Source organism: Monomorium pharaonis, chromosome 3 (assembly GCF_013373865.1).
Source record: "Monomorium pharaonis isolate MP-MQ-018 chromosome 3, ASM1337386v2, whole genome shotgun sequence".
NCBI classification, from domain to species: domain Eukaryota; kingdom Metazoa; phylum Arthropoda; class Insecta; order Hymenoptera; family Formicidae; genus Monomorium; species Monomorium pharaonis.
Window position 1 is genome coordinate 31,863,400 of NC_050469.1, and position 21,101 is coordinate 31,884,500.

General features: G+C 27.2%; 1 protein-coding gene across 3 annotated transcripts; it reads right to left on the reverse strand.

Moving 5' to 3' along the window:
* Positions 1–1,912: 1,912 nt before the first annotated feature.
* Positions 1,913–20,870, reverse strand: LOC105839693. Of its 3 annotated transcripts, none has more exons than XM_012686178.3 (14): positions 20,719–20,870; positions 18,135–18,196; positions 17,047–17,185; positions 16,049–16,226; positions 15,604–15,723; positions 15,260–15,538; positions 8,715–12,374; positions 8,192–8,309; positions 6,496–6,700; positions 5,100–5,289; positions 4,138–4,350; positions 3,917–4,069; positions 3,319–3,408; positions 1,913–2,764 (listed from the first exon to the last, which is right to left on the reverse strand). In XM_012686178.3, the coding sequence occupies exons 1-14, from the start codon at positions 20,761–20,763 to the stop codon at positions 2,562–2,564; spliced, it is 5,655 nt and encodes a 1,884-aa protein (XP_012541632.2). In that variant the 5' UTR covers positions 20,764–20,870; the 3' UTR covers positions 1,913–2,561. The 3 variants fall into 3 exon arrangements, with proteins under 3 accessions (XP_012541632.2, XP_028046308.2, XP_036140980.1); XM_028190507.2 differs by lacking the exon at positions 20,719–20,870 and adding an exon at positions 20,431–20,712; XM_036285087.1 differs by lacking the exons at positions 1,913–2,764; positions 20,719–20,870 and adding an exon at positions 20,431–20,712 and having other exon boundaries at positions 3,944–4,069.
* Positions 20,871–21,101: the final 231 nt, after the last annotated feature.

The following is a 21,101-nucleotide window of genomic DNA, read 5'->3' on the forward strand; positions in this document are numbered from 1 at the left end:
TCAAATATTGTGTACCTGGCTGCAAAAAGACACGAATAAAATTTGAAAATTTACTAGAAGAGATATTAAACTTATATAATATAAAGATCCTGTTGCAATTCAAAAGTATTGAGAATTATTGTTAAATCTTTAGAAATAACACATAATTTTATCGTTAATGATATTTATCTATTTTTATTAGTATTTTTATATGATTTATATATTATTACACACATACAAAGTTTATACACATACACATGATTTACATGTGTATTTTAATTTAATTTATTTTTAAATATTAATAATATACTAATACATTGCAATATTAGTTTTAATTATTTTTTTATTTTTATCTTTTTTGTGACAAACCAAATCTCCATAGTACGTTGTTCAAGTTGTTAACATACCAAAGACATCGATTAATTTGAAAAATTAATAATTTTCTCTTTAGAAAAAGAGAAAAGAACAAAAGAACTGATCAGAAAGTTACTAAACGGCATTTTCTAACAAAAGTAAAGAGATATTACCGGTCGGCAATGTTACATTGAAACATTGTTATTATTTTTGTAAAGAAACCTTGTATATGTACTAACTTAGTGTGCTCTGTGGATGGAAACTTACGATATGTTAAATATTATCTATTATTATTATTATTGTATTATTATATTATATATTATTACTACTATAATTACTTTTATCATCATTATTATATTAAAATAAAAACTATAAAATCTTGTTTAGAAATTTTTAAACAACTTGAATATCGATTTTTGATGCATTTCATTCTCTCATTACTATATACCTTCTTTTTTTATTATTATTATTTTAATACACGCACCGATATCTTCAACGACCCCAGTAGAAAAAATTTAATGAAATTTTAATAAATTTCATCAAAAAATTATTAATACTATTTAATGAAAAAATAAGGAAATTTTATTAAATTTAATTCTAATCTTTGATAAAATTGACGAAAAATTGCAAATAATGATAAATTAACTTTTTTTCTATTATAATGATCTTTTAATAAATGATGAAATTATCAATCAAAATGTTTTCAAATAAATAAAAATTCAACATTATTGAAATTTTATTAAAAGTTTTTTATCAGCGACATCATTCTTGTAAAATATTCTAATAATACCTTACACAAAGAAATGATATTCATTAAAACGATTTAATGTCGATATTTGTTCCACAGTATTATTGTAGAAAAAATATTAAAATTCAATTTTAATGTATTTTCTTGTAAAATTGACCGGAATGTTATAGTCATTATTCAGATATTTCATGTTTTATTATATCTTTCGCTATGGGAAATTTATACTGCGTTTAAGGAATATAAAATTTATTAAATTTTGAATTAAAATCAAATAGAAGAAATCCGCAAAATATTATTTCTAATTCTTTACTACGAGACACAGATAGGTTCTAATTATATTTCAATTCGCAATCTATTTAAATTATTATTTAATACTTTAAACATGATTCTTTTAAGTTTTTTGGATCTTCAAAAAATAAAAATCAGAAAATGTGATTACCTTTGGGACATTTAACAAAGGAATCTTATAAAGAGTAATAAATAAATGATATAAAGTAATTTTCATATTTATTTTTACAAAAAAGATCACTTTTGTTTTAAACTAAGGAAACGTTTTAATAAAGTAAAAATCTAATTACCATGTAGACACTAAAATAAAAAACCAATTTCTATTAATATATCAAACTACTTAACAAAACGTAAAATTATACAGCGTGTGTTTAAGAAAAAAAAATTAATTCACATTTTTTAAATATATACATTTAGTTAGTGAATTATTAAAAAGGCTCCTGGCCCCTTGCAGTCATATTCGTGACGTCGGAGGCGAAAAAAATACTAAGATTCTCTCTTACCATTTTTAAATAAAATATTTCAATAAAATGACATTTCAAATTACTATAGACTTGTAAGATTATCCAAAAACTTGCTTTTCTCTTGACAATTAATAAAATATCAAGTCTAATTACATAGCAAAATGCGCAGTTTGACAGCTATCGAAAGAAAGCGGAAAATATACTTTACACATACTATTTTCTTCACTAATATTAGTTTTCGAACAATTTTAAGAGTCTTACAAATATATCACATGTTACAACACGTTTACAACACTAGCCCAAAGCTAATAATAATGAAATAACAAAAATTAATTGGTTGTCAACACGTTTTCTCGCCTTATAGTTTTTATTTCTACCACGTATAATCGTGTCGCTAAGCGTGTCAAAGCGGAATTTTTGGCTAAAGGACCAAGAACCTTAATAGAAAAATTAAATAAAAATAATAAACATTATAAGCTAATGCAAATAATAAATTACTATAAATCGGAAATTTACATTAAAAGACCGCTCACATACTTTTGGCGCTTATAAACATTATTTCATCCTTGTTATTCATCATTAAATAAGGACAAATAATTCTCACGAGTGTTGTGAGTAATAAATTTTGCTCAATTAGTTCTAAGCAGAGAGCTAGCAGAATTACATAATGATTAAAAGACATAAATATTTCAATTATTCAATTTAAACGTCTTACATTGTACTTTGGTTTAATATGTTTTGTTTTTCTTTAAGTAATTCTTCCAAAACTTTGCTTTACGCCCATTTACAAATGCTTGCAATTGCATGTCGACGATTGGCCTTAAAGATTTACTCGGCATCCATTCTATCATAGATGACGCAACAATTTCAAATTGATGTCTAGAAAGGCTGAGCAGCGCAGATGCGATGCCTTCTTGTTGATCATGTGAAACTGTTTAAAAATAAATCAAATTACATATATCATACATATGTATACAAAAAGAATTTTCTTTTAGATTTTACCTTCCAAATCGTGATAAAATCATAAGATAACATCAACAAGAACTATAATTTTAATAAATTTTAGTAAGTATAATTTTTATAAGTTTATTAAATTTTAAAATAACAATTAAAATCATAAATTTTAAATAAAAATAAGTTAAACATTAGAATGGTAATTAATACAATTATAAGAAGAAAATGCTATTTTAAATAATAATTTTTATTTTATTATTAGTTTATTATAATTTTTAATTATAAGTAAAATTTTAATATTATAAATTTTCTTAACTTTACTAAAAATGTATAGTTACAATTATTGTATCATTTATTATATGTATATATAATTTTACTATACAAATTTTATCAAAATTTTAGTAAAATTATAATAAATTCTTCTATGTTTACCCACGATTACTTTTAAGGGTAAATTCTAAATAAAAATTCTTTCACGTACACACATGTTTTGTAATAAAATTCAACTTTTCATATAAAATAATATACCACCTTGGTCAGATTGAATGAGGTCACGGAGCTGTTCACTGATTTCTTGCACAATATTATCATCTTCTATTGGAAATGCGCGCAAAAGTTTTCCTGTAAATACATAATATAATATCAGTAGGACATTAGTATTTCATTAAAATCCGAGGGTACAGTTCCGAAAAACACAAACCTCCAAATGTGTGTGTTTGTTCTCTCTACCACGCATTCTCTATACCTATTTTTTACGTTAATCTTTTCCGAGATACATAATAAAAACTTTCAAAATTTTAATGAAAAAAATACTTTTTTTCTTCATAAGAGCCAAAATAATAGGTTTACATAAAAAACATATAACATTTTTTTGTAGAACTTTTTAAGAGCTTCATTTTTTGTTTGAAACTTTTTCCTCTAAAATCAATATTTTCGGAGATATTTAATAAAAATTGTCAAAAGGGGGCTTTGAAGGGGGCTGGGGAGCAAACTTTGTCGTCGAAAATTCTTTTAGGAACTTTCTTCTCTAATCAAGGGTGAGCTTTGGTTAAAATTTCAGCGCGATCGAAAGTTTGCGCTTTTCGGAACTTTATCCAAATCCGAGAAACAAAAAAAAAGAAAATACTACCGAGTAAAGAAAATGCACTATATATACATGGATGCTCATTCTTTATGATCATTGGCAATAGAGCAGATTTAATAATATTTTTATATGTCCAAGACGGCCCTTCCCTCTTCGCAACAAGTATAATAGCTGTGTCCAAGCCATTGATTCGTTTAGCTAAATAAAATATAATTTGCAATTAATATAATTCATAGATAAAAATATAATATGAAATATATGCTTACCTTTAAGAGCAGTCATAAGTTCATTAACAATATCACTCATTAGTTTTGAAGTATAATTATAATATTTTAATAACAATCTTTTTAATATACATAATTTTTGTAATGTATCTTTTAAAGCCTGTGAGATAAGCTTGCCATGAGGCTTGTCAGGAGGATCAGGAAACCTGATAATTTGTGAACTGATAAGAAACGCTATGCACTTTGGTAATATTCCTGTAAAAATTTGATAGTCTAAGAACCGGTTTCACAAACTCCGGTTAAATTAACCGGCCAGTTATTCTATTGGAATTGACCAATCGCATTTGTTAATTTCGTTTAACGACAAATACGATTGGTTAATTCCAAAGGAATAATCGGTCGGTTAAGGTAACCGAAGATTGTAAAACCAGCCATAAATTTACGGGCACAAATTTCGAGTGATACAATTTTGTGTACAGTAATTTCAATCGTTCATCATTGTACAGTACCGGGGAAAATAGTTGAAATAAAAAATAGTAATACAAATATTTATTTAAAGAATGTATCTTAAAAATGCGAGATGGCGCGCATGCGAATACAATACTAGAGATACAATAATCAGAGATTGGTTATGAAAAACCCCCTTTTAAATGGTCCGTTATTTTTCGGCTATTCTCGAATGAAAGAAAGAGATAGTGAAAAAGATCAGAAAAAAAGACAAAGAGAATTAGAAAGAACTTGTAATGTATCTTTCTCTCTCATTCCTATTGATGATATTAATGTAAATATTGAATACTATTCCTTTTTTGTATGTACTACACAAAATTACTTTGTTTCAAAAAATGTTTTTTATAAATAAATTCGTTAAAAGAATATTTTTATTTAATTTTTCATTAACACTGTTAATATCAGTCATAGGTCAGAATTTATCGTTTTCCTTTTTCTTCTCCCCCCCCCTTTTTAATAAAATAGTTTTGCTTATAATGTATAGGTGTATACGTTACCTTGATTAGGCATTGCTCTAGCATTTGGAAGGACTTCCACCCAACACGTTAATACTGCATACAAAAGACGTATTGATTTAATACCCATACAATAAAGAGCATTGCAGCACATAATGCGTACTTTTTCTCTATCCTTCTGAATACGTGATAAGACAACATATATCCGTGTGAGTGATTCAACCTGTATATTCTACATATATGAACGTGTTAGCATTAATTTGTAAATTCAAAACAGTATATTATATACACTACTCAAAAAAAAAAGGAAACACTTTTTACCGAAAATTTACGCTATATTCAGACCGCTGGAACTCAGCAAAAAATCATCGTAGAAACAAAATCCAAAAGTTTTAAAGCTTGAAACTTCTTTCAAACGCTTTTTGGTTATTTTAGTTATCTTTTTTTTTCACCAACATGGCACAATGATGAAGCTTGACCTATTAAAATGAAAATTTTTTTATGCAAATTTGCTGCGCTGTATTTCGCGTGAAAAAAATCATAGAGAATTTTTGTTACTTGCATCTTATAGCGGGATCTTTTCCCTTTATTTTGAGTGGTTGTTCGATTTTGCTGTTCGATTTTTTTTGACCGAGTTATTGAGATTTTAAGAAAAAATGGTCATTTTGACTTTTATCGCTTGTTACTCGTGAACAGATCAACATACAGCGCTCAGCAAAAAAGCGTTACAAAGCTGAAAGTTTACAATTTTGAATGCTGTTATTAATTTTTTCACAGATTTTTCTAACAACAAATCGCGTTCAAAGATTACGTAAAAAATCGCATATTTTACGGTTTTTATTTAGTTCAATGTATTGTGAAGAAAGATTCAATCACATCGCTAAAACAAAGTTTTATAGTACGATTACTCCCCAGTAATAAACACTACTGATAACTGAAATCGCCAAAAAGCGTTTGAAAGAAGTTTCAAGCTTTAAAACGCTTTTTGGATTTTGATTCGCTATAATCAAATAATGATAATTTTTCCCTGAGTTCCAGCGGTTTGAAAATAGCCTAAATTTTCGGTATACAAAAAGTGTTCTCTATTTTTTTTAGTAGTATATATATTGGGATTATATATTTTTTAATCTTTAGTCGATTCACTTTAGTTAACTAATGCTTTCACACACACACACACACGCGCGCGCGCGCGCGCGCATGGAACGTTTTACGTCAATCGGATCACTTCAAAAATTAAAAAAATCTATAATCCCGATTAATGTAACTAGTTAACAAAATTTTTTAATATTTTCTATAATTAAATTTTTGCTTAATTGAACTAAATTTTGATCAATACATTAAATTTTAACTGATTGAAAGTATTGTTTTACTATATTGCAACAACCTGATTTAGCTTATTACACACACACACATTCTATTAAACAAATAAAATACAAACCATTATGTCACTCTGAAGTCTAAACAGATTATATTCAATGGCAGCTTGCACAAAATAAATCACCGTTGGTTTTAAAACTTCCAGATCAATTAATAGCGTTATAATCTTCTGCTCAAATGTCGTCATCGGTGGTGCTGGAGGAGTAAATAATTTATTCGGATCTTCTTTATAATTGACTTCCTCCAATAAAAAGTCTATTAAACATCTGAAATGGACGCAAGAAAAATATTATTTTTTTCTGCCATTATTTATTTAACATACAAACCTATAAATTTTGTAATTACTATAGAAGAAAATAATGTGCACCCCTAAAATGTACTACTTTACTTTTACTAATAAGCGATTGGCGCCTTATTTGTCTGTAATACAGATTTTATTCTTATTTGAAATCATACAATCTTTAAATAATCAAGCAATACAATGTTGTACTGTTTTTTAGCAGAATAGCTTTTAAAAGGTAAAGTTACCTATTTCGATCTGCAGCAGATCTTAGTATTGAACATATCCCATTGGTGACTGTTTACTTAAACGCAACAAATTCTGTAAGGGTACTTTATTCTTGAACGCGAGCACAGCCACTCTTTCAGCCCGTTTTTTTTTGCAATAAACAATTAGCAACAAATTTGAAATCTGCATATCCTTCGAGCAACTAAATCGAGAGAGGCATTAACATCGAAATTAGTCGAGCAACAAATTCTGTAATGGTACTTTATTCTTGTCCCAATAGTTATGTACTTGTACTTTTTATTGATTTTTTTGGTAAGATTTATGCAATTAAATTAAAAATGAAGCAACTAATTAGCCACAAATTTACTCTAAAAGAATTATTTGTTTATTTTTATTTTTTCTTTATTTTATGTTGCTGTGCTGAGTTTAAACTTAAGTCAGCACAGTCATCGATTTTTTTCAAAATGGCTGGAGCAATAAAATCTGCAATAGAGCAACTAATTAGCCACAAAAGAGCACTAAATATTTGTATAAGTTTTGTTTGATTGTGCTAAAGTGGCTGTGCCACTTTCATAGACATAAGAAAATAAAATATCATGAAACTTTTGTATAGAACTTTTTTCATAAACCTTATATTTGTAAAAATATTCGTCAAAAACGGAAAAATGCATTATTTTCGAGGCATAGATTCAATCCCTAAACGTCGAAATACACTGCTAAAAAAATATAGATCTAATATTTTTTATGCTGTACAATATATCCAAAACTCATTAAAATGATACTTTCGACCATTCCCTCGTAAGTAGAAAGCATCTTATACAGCAAATTTTGTTCTAAATTCTAAAATCATGATACAAACTGACAAAAAGTTGGAATAAATTTGTGAAGACGATTGTTTATCGTGCACAAATTTTTGAATGGTTTATAAAATTTAAAAATTTGAAAAGTTTTGAAAATCGAGTCAGAAACTAGAATTAGTACGCATAATATAAGATTCATCACAGAAGATGTAAATATAAGATTGATCACAGAAGATGTAAATTAAATAATAAGCTATTGGTTCAAAATCGAAATCAAAATTCTTAAACTATTCGAATTTGAAAGATTTATTTAAAAGATTTATTTTCGAATCTGAAAGATGAGAATCAAATCTATGTAATTCGATCTATGCAATTCGAATTATTCACACTTCTAAACTTCCTAAAATTTCTGATATTTACATATTTAGATCATAAAATTTTATACTAACTTAGCTATGATACGAGGTCCACATGTACTTCCCAATTTTTTTACTATATCTTCGTGTATAGAATCTTTCCAGACACTATTATTGATAAGTCTTCGTATTTGTTTCTTTACAAATTGATCTAAAACATATAACGGAATTATATTAATAGCCTTGTAATTAAAAAAACTTATACTTTAGAAAAAACCAATTAAAATTAAACATTTTTTCTGTAAAATTTCTTTAAGAAAATATGTATTTCTCTTTATAAAATTTTATGTTCATGTTTAATACATGTAAATTGATAAACATGAACATAAAATTGGAGAAGTACGCATACACTACACTTTATGTACTTTTTTATTACAAATTTAATTCTGTTTCAAAATTTAATATTTTTTCTATAAAATTTTTATACACACGTAAATTTAAATCATTAATAATACGCAAAATTTCATAGAGATCAATATACTTGTATGTTTAAAGTCCCTTTTATAATACTTATTTGAAAGTTGCTATTTATTAAGGTCATATTTTTGTTACGTACCTGTTATTTCACGAATGTATATTCTGTTTTTAAATGGTAACTTTTTTAAGTGAGCTTTTTCGACATCTTTCGTTACAATGTATTTAATTAATTGTAACATTGGCGTCTGGGTTTCCTCGGCATCACGATGACAGGTATTGATATATTCCATTTCTTCAACTAGTTGACTCACATGTGCATTTTTATTTCGAGTTTCAACATCCTGTACCTCAATCATTTCATTATTATCGCAAGTCCTTTTTCGTTTGTTTTCTGTCTCGTTGTTCGATATCTTTCTTGTTACTTTGTTCACTGAAATAATCTTGTCGTTTCCATCATCCTGTATCTCAATCATTTCATTATTATCGCATGTCCTTTTTCGTTTGTTTTCTGTCTCGTTGTCTGTTATCTTTCTTGTTACTTTGTCCACTGAGATAATCTTGTCGCTTCCATCATCCTGTATCTCAATCATTTCATTATTATCGCATGTCCTTTTCTGTTTGTTTTCTGTCTCGTTGTCTGTTGTCTTTCTTGTTACTTTGTCCACTGAGATAATCTTGTCGCTTTCTTTAAACGAGACGTTATTACAGATCTCAATTTCGGAAACGCATTCAACATCATTATCAGATTGTGTGATATTCTTTTGAATATAATCTCCGGCACTGGTTAAATCTAAATCTTTTTTGTTTATGAATTTTCTGTCAATGCTAAAAAGAACATTGTCGAGACTATCCAGACAATTTGTCTGGATAGACTCAATAACGTTTTTTTCATTAAATTGCTCATTTATAATATGACTGCTCTTGCTTTTAATTAACAAATTACCTTTTTGACGTGCATCTCTGAGTTGTCTTATCGAATTTTCCTTTCGTCGAGTCACTAAAGAACTTAAACTTTTTATTATGCAGTGTGTAGAATTATTTTCATTAATTTTCAATTGAGGAATTGGCGTTTTTGGAGTGTGTGCAATTCGTAATTTTTTCATCGATTCATAATGATTCGAGTGTAATTTATCGTCTTCTTGTTTATTTGTAGAATAAGTTTGCAAATTTAAGTTTCTCTTTAAATTTCTAATATTCTTTAGGTGATCGTCAATTATCTCTTCGTTTTCAATTCGCGGTTTTTTTGCTAATTCATTGTACTCAGAAATATTATCTGAACATGATTCAACATTTTCTTGCTTATTTACGCGCGGAATTGCTTGCGTTTTCCTCTTCAAGTTTCGAATATTCTTTAGTAAGCGCTCACCAACTTTGCCTTTACGTATATTTTGGCCTTTCTTCATTTTAGTTTCCTCTGAGCTAATATTGACAATTTTTTCAGCACGGTTATTAGAATATTTATTGTTAGATAAAAATTTTGCTCTATTCGTTTGATTAACCATATTAATAGTTCCAATATTATCCTTACTTGAGAGATTGTTGTTTGTATGTACTTCGCCAACTTTATCTTCATGAATATCTTGGCCTTGTCTTTCTATTTCACTTTTCTTTACATTAATATTGACAGTTTTCCCATCAACATAATCAGTTAAATTTTCAGCATTATACATGGATATCGTTTTAATTTCTGCTTGATTATCCGTGTTAATAACTTTTAAATTATCTTTGCTTGAAAGATTATTGCTTGAACATATTTCATAATCCTCACTTTTATGTATAGCTTGGCCCTTTCTTTCTATTTCGCTTTTCTTTACATTAATATTAACAGGCTTCTCATCAGCATGATCAGTAAAATTTTCATCATTAAATAAGAATATCGTTTGAGTTTCTATTCGATTATCTATGTCGATGGCTTCAATATGATCTTTACTCGTTGGATTGTTGCTTGCATGTATTTTGCCAACCTTATCTTCATGCATATCTTGGGTCTTTGTTACTTCACTTTTCTTTGCATCAGTATTGGCAGTTTTTTCATCAACATGACCAGATAAAATTTCATTACACAAGGATGTCATTGTAGTTTCCATTTGATTATCTATATTGACAGCTTCAACATTGGCTTCACTTATGAAATTATCGTTAGAACATGTATCATGAATCTCCCTATCTTTATGCATACTTTGGCTCTTTTTTTTCATTTCACTTTGAATAATAATTTTGTCGTAGGTATGATCAGTAGAATTTTTGTTAGATAAGCATATCATTTGAGTTTCTATTTGATTATCCATGTTAATAGCTTCAACATTATCTTCGCTTGTGAGATTATTACTCGAATATATTGCAACCTCATCTTTATGCATATCTTGATCCTTTCTTTTTATTTCACTTTCATGGGTAATAATTTTGTCACAGATATAATTTTCACCAAAATTTTCATCATAAGATAAGGATATTGTTCCAGTTTTTGTTTGCTCATTCACATCCATAGTTTTTACATTATCTTTGCTTGAAGGATTTCTGCTCGTGTATATTTCATCAACTTTATCTTCATCTTGACTCTTTCTTTTTATTTCTCCTGCATTAATATTAGCAGTTTTCCCAATAACATGACTAATAGAATTTTCATCATTAGCTAAAGCTGTTCCAGTTTCTTTTTGGTTACTAACTTTACTCGAAGGATTATCACTTGCATATGTTTCACCAAACTCGTTTTTATGCATATCTTGGCTCTTTCTTTTTAGTTTAATTTCTTCTGCGTTAACAGTTATGTCATCAGCGTGATCAGTAAAATTTGTATTGTTAGGTAAGAATGTTGTACTAATTTTTATCTGGTTATCCATATCGAGAGCCTCTACATTATCTTTGTTTAAGAAATAATCTTCGCTTACGTATGTTTTATCAGCGTTGAAACGTGATGTCATCAAACTGTCTTCTTCAACACATGCCATCTTTGTTGAATTCACATTCAATGCATTCGATGTATTCCTTTCATGAAAAACAAACTCTCTTTTATCAGATTCATCAGTATCATTGGAAGACGTATCAGATATATTCATATCTAAGAATGAATTATTCTCATGCAATGTATCTTCAGATTGTAAAATACCAATCGCCTTCATAGCATTCTCTGTTTTATTACAAAATGTGTTTCTTACTTGACATCTTTGACCGAGATTTTCAATTTTCCGCGAAAATATATTTTCATGTGCATCACATCTTGATTGTTTCCTTTTTAGCTTAGTCCTTTTTACACAACATGTACACTTTTCCAAATTTTCGCTGGAAAATGAATCGACATTTCGCTCATTTGTAGAACACTCTCTTTCTTTTTTTTCGTCGTAATATTCCGCCACAGATTTACAGATTACAGAAATTAGATTCGCATTTAGCGAAATATCATTTTTACAATTCATACTACAATAACAAGAACTTACATCCACTTTATTCTTCAATTTTCGAAACTTTTTAATTTTACTTTCTAATGTCCGAATTTTCTTACCCATTTCTTCAATAGATAAAGAATGCCTAGCTAATAACTCTTCAGAACAAAAATCCTCACTTGCAGAATTTCTATTTTGAGACAAGGTAAATGTTGAAGGAATGGAACTAAATCGATTAATTGACGGATTTCTTAATTCAACATTTTCACAGATTTGCGCCATCGCAGATGATCGACCCGATTTTGGATTACCAACTATTGAATCATTGTATGGGCTATATGGACGATGTGATACAAATGATATTCTAGAGAGAGTACCTTCATTTCTAATCGTGGAGTCCGGAATTTCCGAATAGGTATCTAAAAATTTTTCAAAAATAAAAAAAAATTATAATGCAATATAAATAGTGAAATATAAATATCAATATTAATATTAACATTAATATTATATCATATAAAAGAATATATTTGTGTACACTGTATCCAAAAACTTAGAAACGCCATTTACTAACATTTCGCGAAAAAATAATTTTTGGGGTAAAAATAATTATAGAGATAAAACTTTAAATCTGTATTTTAATTTTGTCTCTATGACATTTTATTCCTAAATTACACAAAATTAAAAATTGGTAATTTTTTTAAATATTTTGTTTTAAGTTTTGCGGCTTTATAAAATATCCAACAAAATTTAGATGAATGATTTAGAATGAAATATCCAACAATATTAAAGATTTTTAAAGTAAATATTCTAAGTATAAAAATGATTTCTTTTTTAATACAATAAGCTTTTTACAATTAATAAAATGATATTAAATTATTTAAAAAATTATAAAAAGTGATTAAAATGTATTTTTTAATAAACATCATTGATAGTCAACAAATCTTTTTATTTTGAAAAAATGTGTACAAATTAATTACATAATAATAAACATTTTTTCCCTTTTTTCCTTTAAATTTTTCTCTTTTAATTTTAAAATTAAAAGTATTTTATAACTTTTTAAACAAAAAACTCAATATTATTGCGAAAAATAATTGCACTAATTAAAAAAACCATTAATTTATTTTTAAATAATTTTTTGTTAATTTTTGGTGGATGTTTTATCAAGCTAGAGTACTTCAAAGAAAAAAAAAGTATGTTCAAAAAATCAATTTTATGTAGATTTAATAATAAAATGTAGATACAAAATTGAAAGATACACTTCAAAGCTGTATCTTCCTTCTTTCTTCACTGAATTTTGTTCATCAAAATACTTTCGTGAGATGCGAAAATCATGTTTCCAAATTTTGACCGGTGTATTACTGTGTATACTGTTCTATATAGTTTGTTATCAGGATTGATAAATAATGCACTACACATGTTAGTTTTTTTGTAATAATTACTTTTTTCTGTCTTTCTAATGGTAATAATAACGTCGTTACATTTTTAATAGTAAATAACGACAATATCATTCAACCATCACTTTAATTCCCTATTATTTTTGTATCTATTCAAAAGACTTGTATACCTCTTCAATACACAAACAAAATAATTAGTATAACACCACAATATTACGTGCAACAAATGCAATTAGACATTTTTATTTTTATATTTTAAATATTAAAAAATATTTTGAACTTTTTGTTTTAAACTACATTATTGCCAATCAGTGGCGCCGACTTGGAAAACTTTTTTGGGGGGGGGGGCAAGAGGAAAATTTCTAACGACCTTTTTTTTAGGCTAGAGATAAAAGTTAAAAACATTTTCACATATTACGTTATATCATTTCTTATCAAAAATTGGGAAATTCCCTAGCATTTTACAAACAGCCCACAAGAATGATGCCGCAGGTTCTAAAATAACTTCAAATATAAGTATGCTTCATATATAAGTATGCGAGCTTTAATATCTTATACACTTACATATATTTTTATTTACATTGCACAAAATTGAGAAAGTTTATTTCAAATATTCGAGAAAGGAAGCTTACTTTCCTTATTTTTAGTTGGTAGTCTGATACAAGCTTAAGCTGTGCGCGCGGTTTCTTAAAAAAAAACTTTTTCAAAAAGATAAAAATTATTGGAGGGAGCGTCGCCCCCCCAATAATTTTATTGAGGGGGCCAAAAGTGCTCTGCCCCCCCTAAGTTGGCGCCAGTGTTGCCAATACCATATATGTATATGTAACATGAACTATAAATTATCAGTATTGGCAGCGAATATATACATTCTTAAGAATGATATTCATATTTGAAAACAATGTTTAATAAAAATCAAAAAAATTTGTACTATTATAAACAATGTAAATTTCTATTAAGAAAAATATGAAGATAAAAGAATTAGAAGAATTATCAGATACATTTGATATAAAGAAAAACTTGTTATATACAGATTAGAGTTTTAAGTTTCAATATTATTATATTTTTAATATTAAAATTATATTTTTAATATTAAAATTATATTTTTAATATTAAAATTATATTAAAATAGCAAATTGTTACTTTCTAACTCGGAAAGTCCGTCAACTATCAGTTACCGATCTAAACAAGATACCGTTAGATAACTGTCATAAAAAATTCAAAAAAATCTAATACTACCCGTTAAAAGTCAACCATTCAAGAAGTAAAAGTCGATTTAGATAAAAAGTGACATACCATAAGATTTCAGTACAGAGACCTATATTAGGTTTCTATTTACTATTTTCAACTATCTGTCCCATAGTAGTGTCGTTTAGTATAGAAATACCTAAAACACAGAGGCTTTTTACACCAGGAACAGTTCAGGAACGATCTGTTCTCGCATTTGTTGCAAGTGTTTTCGATATTTTATTGTGAGCACACTTGCTTCGCAGATCTAAAAACGGGAATTTTGGCATTTCTACATTAAACGACACTACTGAGACAGATAATTGAAATTGAAAATAGTGAACAAAAACCTAATACAAATTCTAATACTAAAATCCTATGATACGCCATTTTTTATCTTTTATTGACCTCCTAAATGGTTGACTTTCAATGGGTAGTATTTATCTTTTCGAATTCCTTATAGCAAAAGCTATTTAACAGTATCATTCTTGTTCAAATCGGCGACTGGCAGTTAGTGGATTTTCCGAATAAGTAATGGTAAAGGTAACAAGCTCTTTAAAAAAAAACAGTAATAACGCATTTCTTTTTTAAAGTAATGTTTTCATAAATCTCCTGATTTTTTTAAGTATTACAATAACTCACAATTAACGCACAAGATAAATATTACATTAGTCATTGCTACTTACTGGATAATAAACGCGGTGGCGAATAAATCTTTTTCGGTGGAGGAGACAAATCTTTCTCAATTAATTTTGGATATGCACTCATGGTTTTATATATTTTCTCAGGAGTTTCGTCTGGAGACAAATAAGCTTCGCATTTTGAACAAAATAATGGATATGGATCAGTTTTCATGTTATAAAATTCATCAGTCATAACATTTTTATCTCGTACTTCGTGTTTCATACTCGATTCGTTATCACACAATGATATATTAACACCAATATTTGAATTTGATTTTGTACCTATAAATATTAATTCACACAGTAAGAATATATAACAAAAAAAAAATATTTAGTTTTTTACTCACCTACACTTGGCTTATTAGTATCAAAATCTGCAGAAATTTTCTCTTTTTGTCTCTTTTTAGGCTTTTTAGGCGATATTGATTTTAACTTTTTTACTTCATCTTCCAAATCTTTAATTTTATCTGTAAAAAAATTGAATCTTATCTTTTTTTAAATATAAGTAAACAAATTTTATTTTCTCTGTTACAGATCTGATTTTCTATTTGCATAAAAAATTATTTTAATTCTTATTAAAATCATTTTTGATGCAGATTGAAAATCAGATAAAAACTGTCAAAATTTTTTGTATTATTTTTAAAAGTAATATAGAACAATCTAATTTTTTCATAATTTTAAAAATATGTATAATATATAAAATGTACATTAATGAAAATATAATTAAATAATGATAAACATTTAAATGTTTTAAAACATTTTTAAAAATACATAAAAATATTTAATTGCTACCTTTGAAAGTTGACTTTTGTAGATCAAATTCCAAATCTTTAACAGAATGTGCATCTTCCAAGTCTTGTATTTTACATTTTAATTGATGTACAGTCTTTTCACTTGCATCTATATGTGTCTCATATTCACTTATTTTCTTTGCTAACTCTTCACTTACTTTTTTAGCTTCTACATTTTTCTGAAATTTGAAAAATATTATTACTCACATATAAAACATGCATGGTAATAATCAAAATAAACAACTCGCCTGTGGAGAAAATGTAATCAGAAATATTCAGATTATGTATAATCAGTGTGAGCAAACAAGTGAAAATATATAATTAATATAATTGTATAAAAAATATACAATAAAATAAAATAAATTTATATAATAATTGTATATATGTAGTTTTTAATGCATATTTTCAATTTTTGCTAATATCACAGCCAATATTTAATTTAGAAGAATTATGTTAAAAAATATTTTGTAAATGTGTGTGTGTGTGTGTGTGTGTGTGTGTGTGTGTGTGTGTGTGTGTGTGTGTGTGTGTGTGTGTGTGTGTGTGTGTGTGTGTGTGTGTGTGTGTGTGTGTGTGTGTGTGTGTGTGTGTGTGTGTAAGGTATACATATATACTTCACATATATGTATACATGTATCAAAAATGCAAATATATTTATATACTGCAAAAATGTATCACATTAAAACCTGCATTTGCCAGCACATACCAATGTAAATCTTTTTTTCAACATTAAAATGTGCCAGTTAATACATAAAAAACAATAGAAACAAATAGAAATAACTTTTCAAGCTTTCCAATAAAATAATAGTAACACTGTGTTTGAGTATGTACTACAAATGCATAACACTGCAATAATATTATCTTCTATAATTTTACAATATTTTTAAATATCAGCTTGAAAAGTTAAATCTGTTATATTTACCAAAAAATTATCGTTATTTTATAAATATTTTAAGAATAGATTGCTAAATTAATTTAAGATATAAAATTGTTATTTACAAGTTCTAATGTTCTTATCTTATCCATGGCAGATGTATAATTGGTTATATTGTGTTTAGCCTCTTTCTTTGCAATATCTAAATCCGATTTCAAATGTTTAATTTCTTTTATGTTTTCACAATACTTCCTAATTAAATTGCTGAAACAGATAATTATTTTATTAAATTTTTTTTGCAATACTTATAATACATTGTATCAAAAGTAAAGATTGTCTACAAAAATAAAACAAGTCTTTTTTTTTATTAGAATGGATATCAATCATTCTCTATCAGTAATATCAAAACATAAACAATTTTGTTCTATAATAGGGGTAGTAAATCTTAACCCCTAAGGAATTGACCAATCACAATTGTATGAAAAGAATAAACAAATTAGTTAATTTCTTACGCCTTAAGACTTACTACCCTCATTGTAGACTTAGCCTCATATGTACTATTATATATCTAAAGAAAAATTATTATATTTATATTATATTTGATCAAACTTTTACACTATCAGAAATTGAAAAATATATTAATTATATTTCTTTATAAATGTGCATTGCAACATGTGAAATTTTTATTTTTAAACATAAATCTCAATTTTTATACTAATCTGTAAAACTGTCAAAAACAAAATTCTATAAAAATTAGTCATTTTTCGAGTTTTGCAGTTTTGTTGATAATAATCATTTTTTTAATTTTTACTAGCAAAAAAATTAAGAATTTTTATATAACTATAGTAAAATATTTTTCTCATTAAGTAATTAATATTTTTAATGTATACTTATTTCTGATACTTATTCTTTATTATGATTCTAAACTACTAAATAAAGAATTTATTTTTAATAAGAAAATAAAGAATTACTTTTCATTTATAAACAATTTTAAAAAATAATCACAATACAATAATTATCTCTAATTTTCTATAAAAATAATAAATTTGGCAAGAATTCCCCAGACTCCCATAGGGCAACCACAAACACAAAAAATAAGTGGTGTGTATATAGAGTTAAATATTAAATAAAAATTTAACCTTTGAACTTATTGTTCATAAGAAACTCTTAAATATAATAAAGGAAAAATCCAAATTTTTTAAGAAATACTTACTCCGTCTTACACATTTTTTGCTTCAATAAAATCATTGATTTCTTTATCTGATAATCGTGTTCCTGAAAATATATACATTTAAAAAATAACTGTTGCACAATTTTTTAATATAAAGACATGCAGTAATAATTGTGTAACCATTATTGACTTTTCTCAATGTACAGCATAAAGCTTACATAAGATTACACTTAGAGAAAAATTCATAGTTGTGACAACTATAAAAGTGACATCTATACAAGTGACATTTATAGGTAGAACTGTTATACATAATTCAATAAACAAAAGTGTGCTAAATATATGCTAATACAAAATATGCTAAAGTTACTTAAAGTATACTGAAGTTTTAGTTGCAATAACTATAATAATAGTTTGTAACCCACAACAACCATTCATTTAAAGTGAGACAGCATTTTCATTATAATTACATAATTATACAGATTTTACACAAATAAGTTATAACAGTTATATTTTTTAATTTATATACAATCAATTAAGGCTGTGTTCCAAAATTTACTGCCAGTACTAAAAATCTATAGTGTACATAACGTGAACTATAGATTTTCAGTACTAGCAGTGAATTTTGGAACACAGCCTAAGTATATTACAATATAACTACAAACATTGTAATGCATCTTAAGTGCTAGAAATGAAAATAAAGGATCCCAAATTTAAATCTCAGTATATTTGTTTTTTTTCCTATTTGTATTACTATTTTTCTATAGTTTTTTCAGTTACAAATAGTTAATATGTTCTGGAATATATAAAAAATTAACGTATTTATTCTCAGTTTTAACATTCAAAAAATATTCAAAAAAAAAAATTGAGAATAACGTAACAATATAATGAACAGTTTCGGATTGACTTGTTCTTCTTCAGTGTACAATGACATATCAATGCGGCGGTAATAAGAACAGCGAATCTTACACAAGCTTAAATCATAAATATAAAACAAAATAAAGGGTTAATTTTTTTCGGTTGTGAACCAGCAGGTTTTTGACGAAGGATGACATACACATAATACTAATCTTGTTCCGGACGGAAATTGACGTTGCAACTCATCGCTATGTAATCGATGTGCGCCTATGAGGTATTCCATGATAGCGACATAGAAGAATCAGGGCGGAGTTGAACTACGTTCGTAGCGTTAATAAGCGAGAGTTTCGTGTTCGCCACCGCATAGAGATAGATATACTCGTTTTAGTAAAAATCATGTGAGTCCGTTGACTGTAAATTTATTTTACCCATTGTTCCGCTGGTTTAGTGGGAAAATATACTGGGTTCATACTAGAGCTACATGACTTGTGCAAATTGATATTTGGCGATATCAGCGTTTAGGATAAAATTGAAAAATGGATGACAATTGTTCTCGCTTATTAACGACAAACGTAGTTCAACTCTGCCCCAAATCTCCTATGTCACTATCATGGAATACCTCATAGACGCACATCGATTACTTAGCGATGAGTTGCAACATCAATTTCCATCTAGAACAAGATTAGTATTATGTGTACATCAACCTTTGTCAAAAACCTGCTAGTTCACAACCGAAAAAAATTGACCCTTTATTTTATTTTATATTTATTATTTAAGCTTGCGTAAGATTCGCTGTTCTTATTACCGCCGCATTGATATGTTTTTGTACACTGAAGAACAAGTCAGTTCGAAACTGTTCATTATATTGTTACGTTATTCTCAATATTTTTTTTGAATATTTTTTAAATGTTATAAACTGAGAATAAATACGTCAATTTTTTATATATTCCAACATATTCTTCACTCGTTTTGACCGTTTCATTTTGTATTGCTTTGCATAGTACGAGCTTGATTAAATAATATTAATATATTCTCTTAGTTTGTACAATTTTATTGTTTTTATTAAAACTATAATACATAGTTAAAGTGCTAGTTGCTCATAAATTTATAATTATTAATATAATTTTCTTTCTCTGAGTAAATACAATCAAGATTAAGGATTGTGAACTGAAGATTAAAATTTGACCATTTAAATAATTTTATTTTTAATACGTTTCATAATTTTTAAAAATTAAATTCTAATCTTAATTTAATTCACAATATTTAATCTCCAATGTATGTAACTTCATAGTTTAACAGATTTTTAAAAAATACTTTCTACAGAGCTTTTCTACCTTTCTACTCTCTCTACTCATACTCATGTTATACTCTCTCTACTCGCATATAAGTAAATATTAAAGGAAAGAAGAAAGAAAATATATAAAAAATGACACAACATTCAACATACAAAAAGCAATAATCTACTAGGAAGCAATCACGCTACCGGCATGTCAATATTATCGTAAAAATTTTCCAGCCGGCTAATAAGTTTTGAAAGAGACGGCGTGAATGCTATTTCACAAACATAACTAACTTTCATACAATTCGTACATTCATACGTTTTCAATAACAATTAAAAAAACTTTTCAGAAAAGTTAAAAAAAGATAGTGTCTTTCCATACGCAAGAAAGGTCTAATTTAATCTAACCTAACCTAACCTAATTTTATATATCTAAACATACATCATGCACGATTAAAATATTACTTAAGTGCTGAAGTGTTTAATACTCACTATATTGTCCATGGTATTGTGAAAATTTATACTATTATTATCCATAGTGTATCAAATGATAAAGCGTAATACTTATTTGTCAATTTCTGCATGTTATCTCGAACACTCCGAATAAGCATCAACACTTTTCCCGCTGTCAATTTCGAACAGTACAATCTATTTGTACTGCTTGCACTTTTTACACTCGAAATTTTTAAAGGTGCGTTCCCACTGAGCGCGTCCAATCAAAACATCCATTATTGGTTTGTTCGCGTCGCCATGCTCCGACATGCTCCTACTCACTCCAACGCATTCTAATAGGTTGGCGTCATCGGAATCAACGTATTGGAGTGCGTTGGGGTGAATAGGAGCATGTTGGGGCATGTGACGCGAACAGACCCCTA

Coding starts and splice junctions, on each gene's coding strand:
- LOC105839693 (XM_028190507.2), bottom strand. CDS start 20,526: ATGAAAGTTAGTTATGTTTGTGAAATAGCATTCACGCCGTCTCTTTCA. Junction 4,351..5,099: donor TAGAGCAATGCCTAATCAAG/GTAACGTATACA, acceptor AAATTTTTACAG/GAATATTACCAAAGTGCATA. Junction 4,070..4,137: donor ACTTATGACTGCTCTTAAAG/GTAAGCATATAT, acceptor TATTTTATTTAG/CTAAACGAATCAATGGCTTG.